Source organism: Octodon degus, unplaced genomic scaffold, assembly GCF_000260255.1.
Source record: "Octodon degus isolate 3935 unplaced genomic scaffold, OctDeg1.0 scaffold00026, whole genome shotgun sequence".
In the NCBI taxonomy this organism is placed as follows: Eukaryota; Metazoa; Chordata; class Mammalia; order Rodentia; family Octodontidae; genus Octodon; species Octodon degus.
Genome location: NW_004524602.1, coordinates 10,914,044 through 10,928,622, shown reverse-complemented (window position 1 = coordinate 10,928,622; position 14,579 = coordinate 10,914,044). Strand labels below are relative to the sequence as shown.

The 14,579-nt window shown below is 40.1% G+C and overlaps 1 protein-coding gene across 1 annotated transcript in view; it reads right to left on the bottom strand.

The window, feature by feature from the left end:
• Positions 1 to 14,579, bottom strand: part of Clpx (caseinolytic mitochondrial matrix peptidase chaperone subunit) — a 49,145-nt gene that overhangs the window by 20,389 nt on the left and 14,177 nt on the right. The window contains exons 3-4 of the mRNA XM_004628815.2: positions 12,809 to 12,926; positions 4,206 to 4,360 (exon numbers count right to left, since the gene is read on the bottom strand). Coding sequence (XP_004628872.1) covers positions 4,206 to 4,360; positions 12,809 to 12,926 — 273 coding nt within the window. The remainder of the gene's footprint in view (positions 1 to 4,205; positions 4,361 to 12,808; positions 12,927 to 14,579) is intronic.

Below are 14,579 nucleotides of genomic sequence, written 5' to 3'. Positions count from 1 at the left end.
AAGAAATGCTAGAGGTTGGGGAGATAGCTCAGCAGTCAAAGCGCCTGCCTGGCAAGTGCAAGGAGCCGGGTTTGATCCTTGGTGTCACAGGTCCTGGAACCCCAGGACATGCTGGCCACTGAAAATGGGCATGGTGTTGCATGCCTATAATCCAGCACTGGGGTGGCTGAGACACGAGGATCACTATGAGACCAAGCTGGTAGGGAGACGCTGTACTAAAAAAATGAATAAATAAATAAATGATTTTTTAAATGAAATGCTGCTGGACAAAAGGATGCACAGCATAATCCCAGCAACTGGGAAGCAGAAGGATCAAGAGTTAAGGCTAACTTGGGATACACGGCAACACCCTTTCTTTAAATACACAAAAATGTAAACAAATTAAGGGACCAATACATTATGTAACAACGATTCAAACATTATAAACCCTATCTCACTTAACAAAACACCACTGTTTTCTATGAGTGTCATGCTAGTTTCTAATGTACAAGTAATGCCATCAATTCTAATTTTTTCACAAAAGCTGACACTGACCTTACACGGAATACTTCTGCCACCAAAGGTCTAAAACTAACATCATTAATGTAAATAACTAAAATAAATTCTTTCTACACTTCTCCCCACATAATATCCTTCACAAGATTATAAAATTACCTTTTTCAGCAGTAGGTATTATATTACCAAAAGCCATTATCCTACCAGTATCCATGTGTGTTAAGACTAATATTAAAAAAAGAGAGACTAATATTAATCCCCTGCAAGGTAGGAGTGAATGAAACCAAGGCCTCACGCATGCTAAGCAAGTGTTCTGCCATGGAGCCACATCTGCAGACCCTTTCATTTCATGTCATGTCATTTTGAGACGTGAGTTGGATAAACTGGCCAGACTAGTCCTCCTGGCTCATCCTCTGGTGTAACTGGGATTATAGGAGTATAATACGTACCTGGCTTTCCAATATTATCTTAATTTAATTAATGAACCCAAAGGCCAACTTAAAAGTTTTATTCTTAGCTATATTCTTTTTTGGGGGAATCAGGAATGAAACTCAGGACCTCATGCTTGCCAGGCAGGTGCTGTGCCACTGAGCTGTATCCCCAGCCCATTCTCTTTTTTTTCCCCCATAATTTTATTGAGAAATAAATAGCAATGAGACAGTTTCAAATGAAATTGGTAGGACCGTTCCAATAATTAGCACACTGCATTTTGCCTTCCTAGTGGTTATTTGTTGCACAAGATGCAGACATGATATCCTATTTACAAACACTATTAGAACAAATCCCTCTACTCCTTGAATTAAGAGAATGTAGCTATATATCTATCCTAACCATTTTGAATACACAAATACAAACTGGTCATCTATATCTCCTTTTTTTATTTAGTTCCATCGTTTAAATATTATAGGTGTGTGAAATCAGCAAAATATTCCAAAATAGTCCAGTAGTCCATACAGTACTGGGTCTTCCGCTTGACTGGCAATGTCAGAAATTGTTGCCCTGAGTCCCCCACAGCTCAACATAACAACATGGCTTTACTTCTTGTACTTCGTTTTTATACTTTTCTGCTGGATGGTTAAGACCAAGATAAAGCAAAACCTATGTAACAAGAATTGTAGCTTTAGGCACACTCTACATCATTGATCACCCCAGCCCATTCTTAGCTTTATTCCATACTTGGTTATTGCCACTAGCTTTGGATGGGGTAAATTCTTTTAGTGTTTTTTTACCAAATAAAAATGAACTGTTAGGGCTGCGGAAATAGCTTGGCAGTCTAAGCACCTGCCTGGCAAGCACAAGAACCCAGGTTCCACTCCGCATGCTGTGCCAGCCCCATGCCGAGCTGGCCACCGAAACCAGGTGTGGTGGCACACGCCTGTAATCCCAGCACTGGGGAGGCTGAGGTAGGAGGATCACCACGAGTCCAAGCTGCATAGCACACCATGTACCAAAGAGAGTCTTAATTTTTTTTTTTTTTTTAATGAACTGTTTGGGGTTCGATCCCCAAGCATGCCGCACTGGTGCTGGCCCCACCCCCAGGGCACACTGTGATGGCAACTGAGACTGGGTGTGGTGGACCAGGGAGATGGCTCAGTGGAATAAGCGCTTCCCTGGCAAGCACAAGGATCTGAGTTCAATCCCCAGTTCTGCCAAAAAAAAAAAGGGTAGCAGAGACTGGGCGTGGTGGTTCATGCCTGTAATCCCAGCTCTTGGGAGGCTGTAAATAGGCGGACCACTATGAGTCCCATCTAGTAGTGAGACCCTGAACACCCTGTAGACCCTTCCCTAAAATATTAAAAAAAAAAAAAAAAAAGAACTATTTATACTTATAGTACCACCTACTTGGGAGGCTGAGGCAGGAGGATAGGGAGCTTAAGGCCAATCATGGGAAACTTACTGATATTTTGTATCACATTTATGTCTTTTGTTTTTTGTTTTCTTAAGACAAGGTTTTGCTATGTAGTTCAGACAGGCCTTAAACTCACTATATAGCTGGCCTTGAACACATGGCGCTCCTCCTGCCTCATCCTCCCAAGAGCTGGGATTACAGGCATGAGCCACCACATCTGTTCTGTTTCCAATTTAAAAAGCAGAAAGGACTGAAGATACAGCTCAGCATTTACGAGGCTCAATCCCTAGTACCAATGGGGAGGGAAAAATAAACATTAATACCTCGCAACACCTGAAGAGAGTTTGTCTTTTCTAGAACTTTACATGGATGTATCAATGTACACAAATTTTTAGAAATACAAAACTTAGTTGCTGAGCTGGGTGTGGTGGTGCACACCTGCTAATACCAGTGCTGAGGAGGCAGAGACAGTAGACCAGCCTGGGCCAAAGTCAGCTTAAGGCCAGCCTGAACTGCACAGCAAGACCTTGTCTTAAAAGCAAAAACAAAAACAAAAACCAATTGCTGTATCTTCTATTACATTATTTTTACATGATAAATTCTTTAGCTGTTATATATTTTAATAGATTTTAAGGTCTCCTTCAACATAGCGATTTCCCCTCCAAATCAGGCACCACCTCCTTCAGGGCATAGGAGACCATACTAAATTTTATCTTACTTTCTCTCAAATTTATTTTTCACCCAACTGTGTAAAATAAATTTACATACTTTTTCCTCTCCTGAAAAAAAAAGTCTCCTTCATTCTTCACAGATTATACCTATGATTATTCAACCTACAACAGCACATGTAGAGACAGAGAGAGAAGCACTGGTATCTAAGCACAGTACAAGAAGGCATAAAATGGGAAGTAAGTCAGTGTGAAGACCTCTGAGATACAGCCAGGACAACGAGCTCCGCCAGGAGGCAAGAGCTTCTGGTTCAAAAACAGTGCATGCGCCAAGGAGCTAGTGTGTGCTCCGCCACGCTTCACAGGCCCACAGCACCCCCTGCCTGAGACTCACGGAGAGGCTGCACGGAAGAGCTCCAGTGATACACAGGGAAGCCCCGGCACGCTGCCTGGCAACAAAAGCACCTACTGATACTTTTAGGCTCAGAACTATTTTACCATAAAATAAACTAATGTAAGGGTGATCACTGCAGGCTGGTGTCATTTTAGGGGCCCCAAAAAGTCAATAGCTGAACTACACAAGGGTATTATTTCACATCAACTTGGTTCTAATACCATTTTAATAATCACCCAACTACCCAGACATGCTGAGAGACCTCTATAATACCTGTACTAAGCGAGGTTGAGACAGGAAGATCATAAATTCGGAGCAACCTAGTGAGATCCTGTCTCAAAATGAAAAATGGGCTGGGGATAGAGCTAGATTTTATTCCCAGTACCACTGTAACCATTACACACACAAAAAAAGTAAATTAAAAAATCTAACTACATTCCATTGATACTACACATAATAATCTTGACAAAGGACAAAGAACTGTATCAAATATCATTAACATTTTGCAGGGATAGAGTAGCCTATTAAGAATTAGTAAGAGGGGCTGGTGAGATGGCTCAGTGGTCTAAAGCACCTACTTAGAACAAGCTTAGCAAAGCACAGGGACCGCAGTTCAATCCCCCAGCACCACATGCCAGCCAGTCCCGCCCCCTGGTGGGCTGAGCTGGCCACACACACACACACACAAATAAATAAATAAAATTAAAAAAAAAAACTTATTAAAAGAATTAGTAAGAGTATTAGATACTCATGTTAGGGAAGCAAGATAAAAGGTCTGAGACTGAACTGCAGCCCGTACCTTCTTGGGAGGTGGAGGTGGTTTCTGCTGGAATGCCAATTTTACAGCTTCTGCTGCTGATTCAGGCTCTTTGACTATGCTTTTCTTTGAGTCAGCTTCAGATAGCACAACAAAAAAGTGATGGCATTTTTCACACTTGACAAAACGAGTTGATGCTGAAAAGGAAAACAGAGGTTGGCAGAAGATAATAAAAATAACTCCATTGATGTTTATGAACTTGAAGACTCATCATAAGCGAAAAGTTAAGCATTAATACAAAAGTTTGTGATTCACACCACAAATCAAGAAAACAGCCTGGCTTATGCACTAAATATACTCCAAAGACAAGGGCCAGCCAGACAGCTCAGTGGACTAAAGCGCCTGCTCAGACCCAGCAAGGGACTGGGGTTCGATCCCCAGTACCACATGTCATGCTCGCCCCGCCCCCGGGGAGTGCTGAGATGCACCTTCAATCCCAGCTAAAAACAGAGGAACGCTACGAGTCCGATCTGTATTGTGAGACCTTGTAGACCTTGTAGTAAATACATTAATATACAAAATGTATATAACAAAGACAAATGCAGTCAGAAACCTTCCTTTTCATGTCTAGTAGGCTCCTTCCTTCCTTTCTTTTCTGTTTTTAATAGACTGACCACAAACTCACAGTGATGTTCCTGCCTCAGCCTCCCAAGTGCTGGGATTACTACACACACCAGAGTTAGTTTCCTTTCATTCCGTGATATACTTTATTAAGACCAAAAGTTGACTGAGACCCTTTTACCCACTTTTAAAAAACTTTTGAAAATATCTACAAAACTACTTTATAGAAATACTTGAATAAACTGCAAAAAAGTACAAGTAGATTATTTTCCCACTTTTTATAATGAAAACTTTCAAATGTACATGAAAATTGAGAGAGATAAATCTATTTTACTTCCTAAAGATATAAAAAGGTATAGTCACTAGGTTCTATCACATATATGAGCATTTTTACCAAATCAATGTATGAAATTATTTTACATATTTATCTTTACTTCATTGTTTCTCTAATCCAAAAATCATTGAGTACATGCCTCTAATCCAGAATACTCAAGAGGCTGAGGCAGGAGGACTTCAACTTCCAAGCCAGCCTGAGCTACATAGCTGTCCCAGGCACCTGGACTACACAGTGAAAACCTATCTCGAAAAAAGAAAATAATCCATGTGGATAAATTCTAGCAGTACACTTTAAACTATAATGGGCTCATATATGTGTTCTAATCATTGATCAACTATAAATATTTGTCTAACAAAAAGTACCAGCCAAGTGTGGAGGTCCAAGCCAAGCTGGAATATACAGCTAGTTCCAGGCCAGCGTGAACTACATAGCAAGACTCTGTCTCAAAAAAATTAAAAAAAGAGGAAGAACAAGCCATTCCAAGAACGTGCAGTGAGCACAAGCCCAAGTATATAATCACTATTTCCCATCAGTGGCAAGATAGCAAGTGCCTCTATTTTATAATAAGGCACCAGTTTATACCTGCAACCCATGGTGAATGGGGCAAGGATTAAAGGGCAGGGACGCCTCTGATCCAGTTTAGGCTGTGTAACAGGAAAATCTGGCCTGAGAGCATATTAACAAAATATTTCTCTGAAGAAATTAGGTCAAGGGTATGAGATTAAATACTAGCCTACCATAGCCTCTTTTGTTTATTGATGAAGGTTTGCTTAACACAGCATATACAACTTTACATTGAAATATGTTCAATATGTATACTCAAGTTTGAGGATTCAAAGATATTTATCAAAATGGTATTTGAGAAAAATTTACAAGCATTATATGATATAATGTTTTATTCCTAAAAATAAGGGGCAAGAGTCTAATTTTGTTCAATTGCAAAGGAGTATTTTTTCTTTTAAAGGCTTACTATAAGTATGGCCTATCCTTTTCAAAACATACTTGTATACTATGTCAAAGATAAGAAAGAATGCCTTAGACAAAACATTTTCAGATTGCTTTTGCTGGTCTTATTTTGCTTTGTGTTGCTAGGGATCACATTCATGGTCTCATGAAGGTCAGGCAAGCACTGTGCAAGTGAGCTGCTCACCAAGCCTGAGGAGATCCACTTAGATAGAAGTTCCTCATGATTCTGAACATATTTCAACATGAAAAATAAATTCTCCAAACCACTGTACAGCAAGTTTCAAAAATACTATATATATATATAAAAAGGTTCTATCTTAAAGAGAGAGTTCAAGTTTGACAAATTATTTTGACTAGGCAATACATACATACATACATACATACATACTAGTAAACTCTACTTTTCCTTAGCAAGAGCCAGGAATGGTGGCAAATACCTGTAATCTGAGTATTTCAGGAAGCTGAAGCAAGAAGAACACAAGTTGGACCCTAGCCTGGGCAACCTGTCAAGAAGTTGTTTCAAAATAAAACATTAAAAATAAAAATGGGGAAAAAAATAAAAATAAAACTGGGAGGTGGGGGTAATGAGATGTAGCTCACTGTGGAAAACAAACAAAGCTAGAGAGTGCCTATTCTAATTTTTTAAAAATCATGACTATATTAATCACTACATTGCAGCTACGTAAGTCTTACTGGAGCTCAGACACACTCATTCAGTCTGTGGCTACTTTCACACTTTAATTGTAGAGTAGAACAACTGTAACAGAGGCCACACAGTCCTCAAAGCCAAAAATATTAACTGCTTGACATTTTACAATAAAAGTCTACTGACTACTGCTAACAGCATTTCAAAGAAAAGACCTACTCAGTAGAGAGACTATCTGAAAGTCATGTACCTAAATATCCAGAAAATACAAAGAATTTTTAAAGCACATAAGGAAAATCCAATTTAAAAATGGACAAAAGAAGCTGAATGTGATGGCATGTGCCCACAATCCCAGCACCTAGGAAGCTGAGGAAGAAAAGAGAGTTGAGGGTAGCCCAGGATATAAAGCAAGTTCAAAGCCAGCTTAGGCTACATAATCTGACCCTGTCAAGTGAATAAGAATGATGAAAGGAAAAATATTTAAATAGTCATTTCTCCCAAAAAGATATACACAAATGGCTAATAAGCACACCAAAAAATGTTACACATCACCAGGGAAATAAAAATTAAAATGACAATGAGGTATTATTTCACAGCCACAATGAGTGTAAAATAAGTGGTAAAGAGGACATTGAGAAACTAGGGACTGGGGAGATAGCTCAGCAGTCTAGGCGCCTGCCTGGCAAGCGCAAGGACCCAGGTTTGATCCTCTGTACCACATGCTGTGGGGAGGCTGAGATAGGAGAACCATTATGAGTCTGAGCTGCATTGCAAGATCTTGTACCAAATAAATACATAAATAAAAGATTTTTGGGCAGGCCCAATAGCAAAGTGGACTAAAGTACCTGCTTAGGCAGACGCAGGGGCTCTGGGGCTGGATCCCCAGCCTGCTGCGCTGGCACCGCCCGCGGGGCGCACTGAGATGGTGACTGAGACAGCATGGTGGCATGCGCCTGTAATCCCAGCGCTTGGAAGCCTGAAAACAGGAGAATCACTACGAGTCTCATCTATGCAGTGAGACCCTGTAGACCCTGTACTAAATATACACACACAAAAAAAATTTTTATTTGTAAGAGAAGCAAAAGCCTATGTCCACACAAAAACTTAAAATACAAATGTCCGCAGTATCATTATTCAAAACAGTCAATCAGCAGAAATGTTGAATAAAATAAACTAGATTCAAGGGCCAGGGATATAGCTCAGTAACATAAGCGCCTGCCTGGTAAGCGCAAGGTCCAGCGTTCCATCCCCAACACTGAAAAAAACAAACTAGATTCAAAAAGAAAAATATTCTATATTCTCTCTTACATGTAGAATCTAAAACAGACGAAAGCGAAGGGAAGCCTGGAGTGGCACTACACACCTATAATCCCAGCATTATGGGAGACTGATGCAGGGAGATTCCAAGTTTGAGCAACTTAGTAAGACCCTGTCCCCAAATCTAAATGATTAAAAAGAACTCAAGTGGTGTGTGCCAGCACTTGAGAGGCTGAAGCAGGCGTGTGGTAAGTTTAAGGTCAGCTTGGACTTCACAGAAAGACAGTATCTTGGGGGCCTGCCCATTAGCTCAGTTGTTTATGTGCCTGCTTAAGTCGCAGTGAGGCTCAAGTTGCTCTAGTTCGAACCCAGATACTCCCACCAAACCAGAAATGCCCTGAAGGCATGTTCAAGCCACCAAAAAAAAAAAAAAAAATCCTTCACAGAAAGACAGTATCAAGGGCCAGCGAGATAGCTCAGCAGACTCAGTGCTTGCTAATGGTCCTCTTTTCAACTAGAATCACTGGGTGCCTCTGAAAGAGGAACAGGGGCTGAAATCAGGCAACAGGAAGGCTTTTCCAGCTTCGGACTATTGTATAATATGCAGATAACTTCTAACTTTAAAATAAAATGCAATTTTAAAAATTGTATATATATATACAATAAAAGTCTCTTCACAATGTATCCCTTTGAATGTGGAGAACATTCTGTGTATACATATTAAAACTTGGGCTCTTATTGCTGAAAGGTGGGTTTTGCTTTTTTAAAATCTCAAATTATTTTGTTTAAAATTAACACTTAGTAATTGTTCTGGTGGTTTGTTTTTTTTTTTTAAATTTTGAGACAGTCTTGCTGTGTAGTCCAGGCTGGCCTTGAACTGATTATGTATTCCAGGCTTCCCATGAACTCTTGATCATCCTGTGGCATTTTAGGCCTGCACCACCTCATCTGGATTATTCCGTATGATAAAATTATATGATAGGTGGCATTTCCCTATCATATAGGTGTGTGTGTGTGTGTGTGGTACTGGGGATTGAACTCAGGACCTTGTGAAGCGCTTAGTCTACTGAGCTATCTCCTCAGCCCACTTTTCAAATAATTTTTTAAAGTACTTTATTTATTTATGTATTTATTTGGTACAGGATCTGGATATGTAGCTCAGACATGAAAAAAATATAAAAAGGACTAAAGACAATGGCTTAGTGTGAAAGCCTTGGATTCAACATGCAGCCTCCCCCAACTCCCAAACACGAACTCCCCCAAATAAAAGTCAAACAGAAGGAAGACTACTATTAGACAAGAGGAAAGAATAACAAAAAGAGGAAGGAGAGGAAGGGCTGTAAAAGGGTAAGGTAGGGGTGGACAGGGACACAAGGGCCTTGTGTTCCTATCAAAATACATGATACACACTGAAACCCAACATTTTGTAACATCTATAAGCCTTAATCGAAAAAGGGGGGGAAATGCCACCTATCATATAATTTTATCATACGGAATAATCCAGATGAGGTGGTGCAGGCCTAAAATGCCACAGGATGATCAAGAGTTCATGGGAAGCCTGGAATACATAATCAGTTCAAGGCCAGCCTGGACTACACAGCAAGACTGTCTCAAAATTTAAAAAAAAAAAAACAAACCACCAGAACAATTACTAAGTGTTAATTTTAAACAAAATAATTTGAGATTTTAAAAAAGCAAAACCCACCTTTCAGCAATAAGAGCCCAAGTTTTAATATGTATACACAGAATGTTCTCCACATTCAAAGGGATACATTGTGAAGAGACTTTTATTGTGGGTCAGCAAAACCAAGAGAAGAAGGGCTCCGGGCGCTGCTGTGTACTTCTGCGCTTGTCTTTTGGAGATACGGTCTCTCACTACACAGCCTGGCCTGGCCTTGAACTCACTATGCAGCTCAAGCCAACCCACACTCTTGGCAATCCTCTTCTCTCAGCCTCCCACGTGCTGTGATTATGGGCGTGCACCACCATGCCTGGCGAAGTATGTACCTCATTTTCCTCTTCCGGATTTTGTGTTCCTATGTCACCAGCTCCCATTAGAACTCCCAAAAAACAAGCCTCAGCCTCAAATGGATGACAATAAAGCAGTGGTTCTGCTGAACAATTGGTCTAACTGGTAAATAGAGTCTAGGATCCCTCCTCATAGCTATACAACCTTAATCTAGGTTGCCTTGTTTTTAGTCTTTTTTGATTTTACTGTATTTTTTTTTTTTTTTTGAATTGTTTTTTAGGGAAGGTTTTATTTTTTGTTTTTGGTGCTGAGGACCAAACCCAGGGCTTCCAGCTTGCTAGGCAAGCATTCTACCACTGAGGCAAATCCCCAGCCCCTAACCTTAATCTCTAGGGAAGCCCCCTTGGAAGCTCTATATAATAATCACCCACACATAGTGATTAATACAACTCAGTACTTTTTAAAAATGGTACTGGGAATCAAGCCAAGAGTTATTTTTAAAAATTTTTATTTATTTATTTTTCCATAATTTTATTGAGAAATAAATAGCAATGAGACAGTTTCAAATGAAATTGGTAGGACCGTTCCAATAATTAACACACTGCATACTGCCTTCCTAGTGGTTATTTGTTGTACAAGATGCAGACATGATATCCTATTTACAAACACTATTAGAACAAATCCCTCTACTCCTTGAATTAAGAGAATGTAGCTATATATCTATCCTAACCATTTTGAATACACAGATACAAACAGGTCATTCATCTGTATCCCCTTTTTTTGTTTAGTACCATCATTTAAATATTATAGGTGTGTGAACTCAGCAAAATATTCCAAAATAGTCCAGTAGTCCATAACAGTACTGGGTCTTCCACTTAACTGGCAATGTCAGAAATTGTTGCCCTGAGTCCCCTACAGCTCAACATAACAATATGACTTTACTTCTTGTACTTCATTTTTATACTTTTCTGCTGGATGGTTAAGACCAAGATAAAGCAAGAACTATGCAACAAGAGTTATAGCTTTTGGATCTGATAAGGTCAGTCAAATCCCCTCAGGATTTATCCTGAGATCCTGTACCTCAGATTGTAGATCCTTTGTCAGTGTCAGCCATGTGGATGAGTCACGGCCATTGCTTGGCCAATGTGCTCTCTGTGAAAGCCTGAGAGAATGTTTTCTCTCCATGTGACTCTCCTTAGGCACATTCTACATCATCGATCACTTTCCTCTTTGGCCCCATAATCTCCCTGATCAGAGAATGTGGGACACAACTGAGTTACATGTTGTTACAGTACAAGTTCTCATATGTACTGAGTCTTAATTGACCTTGGAAGGCTAGGGCCAAAATGTTGGCTTTCCTTGCAGGCCCAAGATTTACTTTTGTACTGAGCTATTATTTCCAGCTTTTTACTTTAAAAAAAAAAAAAAACTTATTTATTTGGTACAGGCTGTCACTATGCAACTTGTAGTGATCCTCTCAGCCTCCCCAGTGCTGGGATTACACGTGTGCATCACTATGCCAGGCGTTTCAGGGGCCAACTTGGTGCGGGGCCAGAACGGTATGCAGTACCAGAGATTACTCTCAGGTCCTTGGGCTTGCCAGGCAGACGCTCAGACTACCAAGCTATCTCCCCAACCTTCTTCACTTTTTGTTTTGAGACAGTCTCACTAAATTGTCCAGGCTGTCCTTTAGCATGTGACCCTCCTGTCTCAAGATCTGGTACTACAAGCATGCACCAACCATTCCTGCATCCCACCAAGTTTTGAAAACAATGCATAAAAAAAAAAAAAAGGTTTAACCCCTAAGCAGAACTAGTTTATCCCTAAAGAATCTCTAGTTGGTAGAAATTCATGAGTTTGAGACTTGTGAAAAGGAAAGGAAATCACCACTGTATGTGACTGTGAATGAATTACTTAACTTTGCTAAATCTCAGCTTCTTATAAAAATGAGAAATTCCTCATTCTGATAAAAATAAGGTTGTAAAAGCAGAATTTATGTATGTTGGCATTTCTTTATTAAACTTAGTTTCTTTCCTGTTCTACTTTAAGAAACTATTCTTTTTAGGTCTGGAAAGGTTGAATTCTTTCTCTGAATCAAAATATATATGAAACTTACACATTAAGAAATTCTTGAGTCTACTGAAGGACCTAGTGATTCTCCTGTGCTATACCACAGAACCTATTAAAATAAAGATGTGCTTTGGAAAAAAAAAAAAATTTCAGAGCCAGGTGTGGGGGCACACACCTGTAATCTTAATATTCAAATGATTAATCTTTCTAGTCATATGGCATACTCAATAAGTATTTGAAGAATGTAATAAACAGGGCCAGTGAGATAGCTCCACACTTGCTTAGGCCAGGTGCAGGGACCAGAGTTTGATCCCTGGCATCACAGGCCACATGGGCCCCGCCCCCAGGCTCACTGAGCTGGCCACCAAGTCCAGGTGTGGGGGTGTATGCCTATAATCCCGGTGCTTGGGAGGCTGAAGACAGGAGGATCACTACATGTCTGAGCTGCATAGTGAGACCCTATATCAAATACATTTTTTAAAAAAGAATGTAATAAATATAAGTCAGTTCACTACAACCCAATGATTACACATTACAATTTTCAAATTCCATATTTGAAATTAGTGCACTGAAGCACAATACAGAAGCAAATTTTTTCATTTATTTCTTATAAAACAGTGCAAAGTACTACCAGTCCTGTTTAGTATCTGCTGAATATTTAGAGAATCATTTAAGCTTTGAAAGAAAAAGCTCTGGTTTATATAACTTCCATGTTTCTGTACATTTAATGACTTGTGGAACAGACAGAAGAAAAGGAGCTCAAAAGAAGTGAAACTTACACACAAAGGTCTCTACATGTGTGCACAAGTCGCCACATTTAGGACAGCGCAGCTGGTTTCCACCTTTCCCAGAACTCCCGGAGCCTGACTTCTTACTGCTTCCCTCACTCACTGACTTCTAGCGTTTGTGGAGAAAAAAAGAGGGTCAATGATTAGTTTCAGGTGACCACTTAGTGTGCCATTTAATGGTAAACAATTCAGTTTGTAGTTAATCTTACAGTTTTTACAATTTTCAGAATGGAATTATTAATGTAGTTTATATCCCACCATTATGATTGTCAAAAGATCTATTTACACAAAAATCAAATCAATCCTAATAAACACATGTACTTACCTGTAGTCTTCTTTTACATCGTACGTGCCAACATTATAATAAATAAGTTCTTTTTAATGACTCAGTAAATATAAGGGAAGAAAGTTACTATAGTTCCAAAAACTACCCTTCAGAGCTCGGCCAGGCTGCCGCGTTTCTCGCGAGACCCGCCTCCTTCGGCCGTGTCTGAGCCGCGGAGAGCCGAGGACCATCCAGACGCGGCGGGGCTGAGCACACGCGGACACCGCGGGCCGGGACCGCACGGACCGTGGCGTTGAAGCGGATTAATAAGGAACTTAGTGACTTGGCCCCGGACCCTCCAGCGCAATGTTCTGCAGGCCCAGTTGGGGATGATATGTTCTACTGGCGAGCCACAGTTATGGGACCTACTGACAGCACGTACCAAGCCGGAGTATTCTTTTTGACAATTCATTTTCCTACAGACTACCCCTTCAAACCACCTAAGGTTGCATTTACAGCAAGAATTTATCATCCAAATGTTAACGTGATGGCAGCATGTGTCTCGATATTCTAAGATCACAGTGCTGTCCTGCTTTAACTATGTCTAAAGTTCTTTTATCCATTTGTTCACTGCTATGTGGTCCAAACCCAGAGGACCCCCCAGTGCCAGACTGCACGGATTTACAAAACAGACAGAGACAAGTACAACGGAAAATATCGAGAATGGACTCAGCACTGTGCCTGTGATGCTACCTTAAAATCTGAATAACCTGCATTATAGCTGGAATAAACTTTAAATTGCTGTTCCTTTTTTGATTTTCTTATCCGGCTGCTCCCCTATCAGACCTCATTTTAATTTTATTTTTTTGTTTACCTCCCTCCATTCATTCACATGCTCATCTGAGAAGACTTAAGTTCTTCCAGCTTTGGACAATAACTGCTTTTAGAAACTGTAAAGTAGTTACAAGAGAACAGTTGCCCAAGATTCAGAATTTTTTCAAAAATGGAGCATGTGTATTGTGTGGCCAATGTCTTCACTCTACCTTGGTAATGAGACTAAACCATTCCTCGCAGCTCTAACTGCTGAAGAAGCCATCTGAGGGGGAGATGGATGCGCGGTGATCTCGGCAGGGAAGCAGCATTACTCTAGCAGCATCCATGCTTGCTAAGCCTTCCACTGTTGGAGAGTTGAGCTTACGTGATATACTTCATGCTCATAACTGATGTGGCTGGGGAAGTGGTACTGAATCTATAGCATCAGCAGAACAGAAAATGTGATGTATTTTATGCATGTCAATAAAGGAATGACCTGTTCTTGTTCTACAGAGAATGGAAATTGGAACTCAAACACCCTTTGTATTCCAAAGCAGGGTCTCTCCAAACATTTTGTAATTTTCATTTAAACTGTTAGGAAGCTTGGAGCTATTAGGTAGTCTATCTTCCAATACACTGTTTAATATAGCACTGAGCAAATGATGTAAGTTGTCAATGGATGAG